We start from the raw sequence: 8,843 nt of genomic DNA, 5'->3' as shown, positions 1-8,843 counted from the left end.
ATGATGAATATGAAATACTATTAAGATCGGCGCCTCGTTTGCTGCTGGCAATAGGACAACCACACACACACATTTCTGACAATTTATGGGCTAGGTCAATAAAGACCCTGAGAGCAAAATATTTTAGGCTATACTGCAAGGGACAAATACAGTTGCGAACCAATAGACACCCTTGTACTTTTCGTAAAGAATTCCCTACTTCTAAAATAAATGTAAATAGAGAAAAACGTTGGTCTACAGACCTTGTGTTGAATTTTCAACTCTGTAATTCAAAGGCCATTTACCCAAATGAAAAATATGCTTTGTTAATCCAGATAACATATTGTCAGGGAGATTTGGACCTTTCTTGAATATGAAATGAATGCCTTTCCTTTTTATTCATCAGGAGTGTCTAATAGACTAGAGTGGAAAGAGTCGAAATCAGTTGTAAATATTGAATCAGATGTGGTAAACTGTCGTTTGTAAAAGTAATTTGAATGCGTGATGTGATGTGCATGCATATGATGGACTTTCTTTGTTCATATTTTTCAGTTAGCCATAGGCCTAGCCTAAAAAAAACGTTGTAGTGCAAAGAACATTAGAAAACAATATTTATATCGTGGGAAACATAAAAAGTATCGTGATTATGCATTGACAGCTGACATCGCCAGGCCACGTTTCCAGGCTATTTACATGGCTATTTAAATGTTCTCTATTCTGCAGGTTGCATCATTAGTTTGCTATAGCCTATTATATAATATTATTTGCCAAAATGAATTTAACATGCAATTTATTAAATCCCAGAGCGATTATAATAAACCAACGATTTAAACTTATTTTCAAATGTTAATCTTTTTGCGTTTTAAACCTATTTCCAGTTTGGCTATAGGCTGTCACGCTAAATAGGCTAGTCCCAAATCAACAAGCTATTCTCTCATTTTCACTACATGGGCAAACAAAGATTTTCGTTGGGATATAATATGTTTTGACATTTACAAATAATACAACAATGACATTGAAGCATCACTGAGCAATGACCATAGCCCAACAACCTCAGATTGAGATACAATTAATGAACGTTTGATTACTAAAAAAAAACTATATTTCAGTTTTGGTTGATAATTGCAAAATGTCACATTCCTTCAAAATATTATTTTGAAAGTTGTAAATCATTCATTATTGTTTGGCCTGCAGACCTGGCTACATAAGTGACATTTGCCATCAGAGAAAAACACTTAGGACCAATTCGGATAGAGGGGACAGAGGAGAAAATCCTTATCGGATTTGATGGGAAATTGGTGGCAATTAATCCTTTGGGATTGAAAAAGGGAAACGCCTCCTTTCGGTTTGACGGGTGCCTTTTGCTCTGATTGGTCACTAGAGGTTATCCCTGGATATGACACAGGGATAAATTGTCCTGCCGTTTGTCATCTCCCGCCTCATCACCCCGAGCTACAGGAGAAAGAGAAAGTAGCGCTTTACAATGACAACCATGACAGGAAGAGATGATGGCTCGGATGAAAAGCCCAAAGTCAAGATGCTGGCTCCATCATTTGGGATCGATAAGTCACGACTTCATGGATCTGGGTTTAGGTCTAAAGGCTTTGCCATCACGGACCTACTGGGTCTTGAAACGGATCTCCAGCCTCGCCCATCCGGACCTCATGGAGTAGGAGGTAACGGGGATATTCAGAGCACTGGGATGGGATTCCCTTTCGCTGGAGGATCCTTGCCGCTTGGTCTAGGGTTTCTGTGCAGTTTGGCGGCTCAGCAACCTGCGGGAGCCCCCTGCTTCCTACCGAGTCACATACCCCTCCTTCAGTCCAGGACCGAGAGTCATTTCATGCAGAACTTGGAGCAACAAAGAGACCCCTACTCTGGTACAGCTCACTTCAAATAGTTGACTTTAAAGTTAGTGCTTTAGGGAAGCGGTCCACTTTGCATTTCTTCTCAGGGGGTCCTGAAACAGCCACTTCTTCATGTAGCTCAATTTATTTCAAATTTGATTGCGTTCAAGGTTGATTTATCGCGAGACTAATATGGGAGCTGTTATTTTGGATAACATTCCAACGTGTAACTTTTGATACATATCATTTTATTCAATTAGTCTATATAGCATGTATAAGCTCTCAATGTATAAAAAATGTTCAGCACAATTTTCATGTAACGTTTATTCGTTTGATTTTGAATAGATTATTTTGTCTCTAATATATGTTTTCCTTTTTCTTTTCAGATGATGAATGTCTCTCTGGTGATCGAAACGATTCGAAACACTCAGGGAACTCACAGAAGAGAAAGAAACGGAGGCACAGGTTGGTACATAATGATGACAGTTTTATTGCTCTAGAGCAAAAAAAATAGAGACATTGAGTAGACTATTACTTTAAACTAATGAATGCCTTTGGGAAGCCTGCTTTATCAATGCTTCCAACTTAAAAAATAAATAATTTACAGAACCGTGTTCACATCGCATCAACTGGAGGAGCTCGAAAAGGCATTCCATGAAGCACATTACCCAGACGTATATGCCAGGGAAATGTTAGCAATGAAGACAGAATTGCCCGAGGACAGAATACAGGTAGGCCTATATAAACATGTAGGCCTACAATGGCCATATTGATGGTTTAATACCGGAAAGTTTTCCAAAGATCTAACATTTTGTGCCTATTTTTTTCCAGGTATGGTTCCAGAATCGTCGGGCCAAGTGGAGAAAACGTGAGAAGTGCTGGGGACGCAGCAGTGTGATGGCAGAGTATGGGCTCTACGGTGCCATGGTCCGCCACTCCATCCCTCTGCCAGAATCAATCATCAACTCCGCCAAGAGCGGGATGATGGGCTCCTGTGCTCCCTGGCTTCTAGGTGAGCCAGCAGGTTGTTTGCTTTATTCATCATATAAGACTCAAATATGTATTTAATCCATTGAATACATAGCTGAGATGTGTTTTGTATCTGTACAATGTTTGATATAGGCCTAGATGTAGCCTACAACATAACATAGACATAATAACGAGGAAGTAGGCCTAAATGTTACATTTTCGTTTACCAATAGGGCTAACCTCTACTTATATGGATTTATTTAGCTATAGGCTACGTGTACGCCGAGACTAATTGTTTTTTTTTTCTTCATTTTTATCACTTTACGCAGGAATGCACAAGAAGTCCATGGAGATTGTAAAGCAATCCCCAGGTACGCCAGAGTCTTCCCACTCGGAAACTTACTCGGAGGAAACTAAAGGGAAAGACAACGACATGTCCTGGCCCAGCCGCGCTAGTGCTGTAGACGAGAGTGAGGACATGGCAATAGACCTATCCAGCACCTCCAAGCAGGACAGCAACAAGAGCACTTTCAAATCATTGTCGCCGCAGAGGGATCTCGTTCCCAACAGTGATTCAGACGATGAGAGCTAAATAGACGTCAATCCCCGTTGCAGACAGTGAGCTCGGACATTTGCGTGGAAATGATGCTCACCTCGAAGACAATTCCCACTGGGCACAGACGTCAAGTCAACGTCTATTCCACATTGGTTCAACGTAATTTCACTGAATGACGAGGAAACAACGATGATTCAACCAGTGTGCGCCTTGTGGGTTATTTTCCAAAGATGTGCAACGGTCCCATGAATTTAGGAGTGTACAGTGTACTTGTCTTATTTCTTAATACTTGTATTTGAACATATGTTTTATAACCTTGTCTGGTTTTAAATAAGATACTATTTAATGTTTTATTCCTTTCTATACTTTTGTTACATTTTTTGTGGTATTGAAATAATATTTCAAGAAAGAAGAGAAAGGACCACCAGAAATACACATACACAAACACATTTCTCTGAAAACAATTACTGAAAATTACCAACCTTACATCTTATTTCATATTTTTGAATGTTGATGGTTAGGGTGTAAGCCCCACCGCCTGCATTTTGTATAAAACATCAACTAAAATACACAGATCATCGTTATCAATGGGCGAAATTAAGCACTTTAGTTGTGTTGATACTGAATGTCATGCTGCATTCAGAGGTCAATTCCACTGTAATGACAGCGAAAATAAGAACAGCAATATCATGAAAACAGTCAAATAAATAAAATCTTTTTTTTTAAATTCTGTCTTTCTTTGAGTTGTTCGTATACCTTCATTCACTTGATGTACCATTTAAATGGGTTAAAAAAGACATACGCTGATGCAATAAGGTACTAACTATAGCGTACACTGATATAACTAACTTCTATGAAATAAATTACATTCCAAAAGGTAGACTTTGCGTATGCACTTAAAATGTTTTCTAGCACACATCTTTGACACCTGCTGTCGTTGCTATGTTGGTACACTTACCACTAACACACAGTTCCACATTGTTGCTTTTTTCCCATTTATTATTTATAGTCAAAAATAAATATTGAATGTTGGGAAATTCTGACAGAAGAGGACAACCAACAGAATCAGTGTATCGATGAGGCTGTATAGTGGAGCCGGTCGATCGCTTCAAGTTCCTCCGAGTCCACATCACTAAGGAATTAACATGGTCCACACAAACACACACAGAGAGAGAGAGCGCATCTTTCCCCTCAGGAGATGAGATTTCCTGTTGACCTAAAAACATATTTTTTAGAAGAAAACAGAGATGGAGATAGGCCTACACAGTTGGTTCTCTCACCGCCTTATTCGCCCCAAAAATGTTAAGACTACATTAAATATTTAACAGGAATCAAAATTACTCTAAAAAACCAACTAATTAGTTCACGACATGGGTATCAAAACACAATGTTGAAAATGTAGGCTATTTATCTTTTTTTGGAATACAATAAAAGTATTAAAACGATTCCAAAAACAAAATTGCACCCTGACCAATTTTGAAGATTGAAAGGCACATGATATTTCATGTACATTAAACGTGTAACCTTTTAACCTCTAACAAGCAAACAAGACAGCGGTTGTTCAGTTGAAGCGCAGTAACAGCCCTGGATGCCTCATTGTATATGCATGCGCATACGAGTAGCAGAAGACGATGATGATTGAAAGAGTTATGATGGTAATGGGAGCATCCTTGCAGTGGCTCTATTTAACGCACCCTGTCCCAGGTTGAGCAGGTCACGGTCATTCCCACTAAGCACGGACCGACGCCTGGTCCTGTCCAGACATCTTTTTGGGGGTGGTGTCCGGGCGATGAAATCTGAATCATAGGCGTTTATGTTTGGTTCAAATTGGGTCAGGTCTGGATGGGCCATGATTTCAACATCCACAGCAACACAACCTCACATTTAATTCGTGCAAATATGTACAAAAAGTATTTCAGCAGGTATGGGATATGGTCAGTTTTGTGTTTTTTTGAGTGTGGCTAATTCATGTGAAAATATATATATATTTTTATAGTACAGTATAATGTACTGTACTATACCCTCCTTTACTCGCATGCCCTCTACTCTACTGAACAAAACTGTACTGTACTGTACTGAATTAAATTCTACTGTATTGTAATCAAATCAAAATCCAATCAAAGTTTATCTGTCGTGTATACAGTTTAGCAGATGTTATAGTGGGTGCAGAGAAATGCTTATGTTACTAGGTCCTAACAATGCAGGAAAATGTTCAGCAACTACACAAATAATACATATATTTTTCTTAGTAATTTTTATTGTAACAAAAAATCTTGGAATGTCGGAACAATTCCAATTAACCCAAATAGCACTGTAACAGTAATAGAAATGCAATCTATACATACAGTGGGACAAAACATCATTTAGTCAGCCACCAATTGTGCAAGTTCTCCCACTTAAAAATATGAGAGAGGCCTGTAATTTTCATCATAGGTACACTTCAACTATGACAGACAAAATCATTTTAAAAATCCAGAAAATCACATTGTATCCTTTTAAATTAATTTATTTGCAAATTATGGTGAAAAATAAGTATTTGGTCAATAAAAAAAGTGTATCTCAATACTTTGTTATATACCCTTTGTTGGCAATGGCAGAGGTCAAACGTTTTCTGTAAGTCTTCACAAGGTTTTCACCCACTGTTGCTGGTATTTTGGCCCATTCCTCCATGCAGATCTCCTCTAGAGCAGTGATGTTCTGGGGCTGTTGCTGGGCAACACGAACTTTCAACTCTCTCCAAAGATTTTCTATGGGGTTGAGAACTGGAGACTAGACCACTCCAGGACCTTGAAATGCTTCTTATGAAGCCACTCCTTCGTTGCCCGGGCGGTGTGTTTGGGATCATTGTCATGCTGAAAGACCCAGCCACGTTTCATCTTCAATGCCCTTGCTGATGGTAGGCTTTGTTACTTTGGTCCCAGCTATCTGCATGTCATTCACTAGGTCCCCCCGTGTGGTTCTGGGATTTTTTCTCACCGTTCTTGTGATCATTTTGACCCCACGGGGTGAGATCTTGCGTGGAGCCCCAGATCGAGGGAGATTATCAGTGGTCTTGTATGTCTTCCATTTCCTAATAATTGCTCCCACAGTTGATTTCCTCAAACCAAGCTGCTTACCTATTGCAGATTCAGTCTTCCCAGCCTGGTGCAGGTCTACAATTTTGTTTCTGGTGTCCTTTGACAGCTCTTTGGTCTTGGCCATAGTGGAGTTTGGAGTGTGACTGTTTGAGGTTGTGGACAGGTGTCTTTTATACTGATAATAAGTTCAAACGTGCCATTAATACAGGTAACGAGTGGAGGACAGAGGAGCCTCTTAAAGAAGAAGTTACAGGTCTGTGAGATCCAGAAATCTTGCTTGTTTGTAGGTGACCAAATACTTATTTTCCACCATAATTTGCAAATGAAATTCATTAAAAATCCTAGAATGTGATTTTCTGGAATTTTTTTTCTCATTTTGTCTGTCATAGTTGAAGTGTACCTATGATGAAAATTACAGGCCTCTCTCATCTTTTTAAGTGGGAGAACTTGCACAATTGGTGGCTGCACTAAATTCTTTTTTGCCCCACTGCATATACACCGGAATTGACACAAGATATACTAAGTATGATATGTACAGCAGTAAATATATTAGAGTGAGCTATGTCAAGAATCCAGTATATAAAGAAATATGCAGTGCGTATAAACAGTGTAACTAAAAGGCAATGTACAGTAGTAGAAAAAATAGAATGAGCGAGAATACATGATTTAAACACACAGTACAAAACCCAATGGCAAAATGGATAGAATTGCAGGAATTTAGCTTCCAGACCAGAGTCCGGAATATAAATATACTGTCTACAGTCAGGTCCATACGTTTTTGAACAGTGACACAATTTGCAGCATTTTGGCTCTGTACGCCACCACAATGGATTGGAAAGGAAACAATAAAGATGTGCTTTAAGTGTAGACTTGCATCTTTAATTCAAGGGTTTAGTCAATGTTATGTAATTTGACAAACTAACAAAATCATCAATTAAATTGCTAGATTTAATAATTGGTTGCAAATTATTTGCCTGAAGTCTGGAACCGATAGACATCACCAGATGCTGGGTTTCTTCCCTGGTGATGCTCTGCCAGGCCTTTACTGCAGCTGTCTTCAGTTCCTGCTTGTTCTTGGACCGTTTTGCTTTCAGTTTTGCCTTCAGCAAGTAAAATGTATGCTCAATTGGATTCAGGTCAGGTGATTGACTTGGTCATTGCAGAACATTTCACTTCTTTGCCTTAAAAAAGTATTGGGTTGCTTTCGCAGTATGCTTCGGGTCATTGTCCAGCTGCACTGTGAAGCGCCGTCCAATGAGTTTTGAAGCATTTGGCTGAATCTGAGCAGATAAATAGTATTAAACATTTCAGAATTCTTTGAAAAAATCTGGTCTTCCTGCTTTTGAGGCTTGCCAATGGTTTAGATCTTGTGGTTAACCCTCTGTATTTGCTCTGGTGAAGTCTTCTCTTGATAGTTGACTTTGACACAGATACGCCTACTTCCTGGAGGGTGTTCTTGATCTGGCCAATGTGCAGTTGTAAACCGTAGTCCGGCTTTTTCATGGCGGTTTTGGAGCAGTGGCTTCTTCCTTGATGAGCGGCCTTTCAGGTTATGTCGATATAGGACTCGTTTTACTGTGGATATAGATACTTTTGTACCTGTTTCCTCCAGCATCTTCACAAGGTCCTTTGCTGTTGTTCTGGGATTGACTTGCACTTTTCGCACCGAAGTTCGTTCATCTCTAGGAGACAGAACGCATCTCCTTCCTGAGCGGTATGACGGCTGCGTGGTCCCATGGTGTTTATACTTGCATACTATTGTTTGTACAGATGAACATGGTACCTTCAGGCGTTTGGAAATTGCTCCCAAGGATGAACCAGACTTGTGGAGGTCTACAATTTTCGTTCTGAGGTCTTGGCTGATTTCTTTTGATTTTCCCATGATGTCAAGCAAAGAGGCACTGAGTTTGAAACAATTGTTGGAAAAATTACTTGTGTCAGGCACAAAGTAGATGTCCTAACCGAATTGCCAAAACTATAGTTTGTTAACAAGAAATGTTTTGGAGTGGTTGAAAAACGAGTTTTAATGACTCCAACCTAAGTGTATGTAAACTCCCAACTTCAACTGTATATTTTCCACACTAGGAATAATTCTGTGAAATTGTGAAAATGATGGTAATGCCCTTTTAGTTGAAGAGCTATTTGAAAAGACCACCTGAAATGTCAGCCTGTTTTGGTGGGATGGAGTTTTGACATCACCATTTGGTATATTAGTTAATAGACCAATAAGAAAGAGAGTTCCAAACCTCTCTGCCAATAAAAGCTAGTTTTCAGTTTCCCCCTCCCCCTCAGACCACTCCCAGACAGTCCCAGCAAAATTCTTGCTTGAGAAATTGCTCTTTGCTAAAAAGCTACTTCTGTTCCTTTTTGATCATTTTAATTGAAAACAATCACAGTAAGGTGCTTAATTCTTTG

At 39.3% G+C, this 8,843-nt stretch overlaps 1 protein-coding gene across 2 annotated transcripts; it reads left to right on the top strand.

The window, feature by feature from the left end:
* Positions 1 to 1,405: 1,405 nt before the first annotated feature.
* LOC110527518 (visual system homeobox 1) lies at positions 1,406 to 4,078 on the top strand. Of its 2 annotated transcripts, none has more exons than XM_021608857.3 (5): positions 1,406 to 1,859; positions 2,213 to 2,291; positions 2,434 to 2,557; positions 2,658 to 2,838; positions 3,125 to 4,078. In XM_021608857.3, exons 1-5 carry the CDS (start codon positions 1,463 to 1,465, stop codon positions 3,385 to 3,387), a joined length of 1,044 nt encoding a protein of 347 aa, XP_021464532.3. In that variant the 5' UTR covers positions 1,406 to 1,462; the 3' UTR covers positions 3,388 to 4,078. The 2 variants fall into 2 exon arrangements, with proteins under 2 accessions (XP_021464532.3, XP_021464523.3); XM_021608848.3 differs by having other exon boundaries at positions 1,416 to 1,859; positions 2,658 to 2,850.
* Positions 4,079 to 8,843: the final 4,765 nt, after the last annotated feature.

The sequence above is a fragment of the Oncorhynchus mykiss genome, chromosome 1 (genome assembly GCF_057628025.1).
Source record: "Oncorhynchus mykiss isolate SJ-2025 chromosome 1, ASM5762802v1, whole genome shotgun sequence".
Taxonomy (NCBI): domain Eukaryota; kingdom Metazoa; phylum Chordata; class Actinopteri; order Salmoniformes; family Salmonidae; genus Oncorhynchus; species Oncorhynchus mykiss.
This window is presented reverse-complemented; position numbering and strand designations above follow the sequence as displayed.

Bases quoted from the DNA above. Each gene is read 5' to 3' on its own strand.
- LOC110527518 (XM_021608848.3), top strand. From the start codon at position 1,463: ATGACAACCATGACAGGAAGAGATGATGGCTCGGATGAAAAGCCCAAA. The intron at 2,558-2,657 runs GTAGGCCTATAT...ATTTTTTTCCAG, and splicing joins TGCCCGAGGACAGAATACAG to GTATGGTTCCAGAATCGTCG. The intron at 2,851-3,124 runs GTTGTTTGCTTT...CACTTTACGCAG, and splicing joins GCTTCTAGGTGAGCCAGCAG to GAATGCACAAGAAGTCCATG.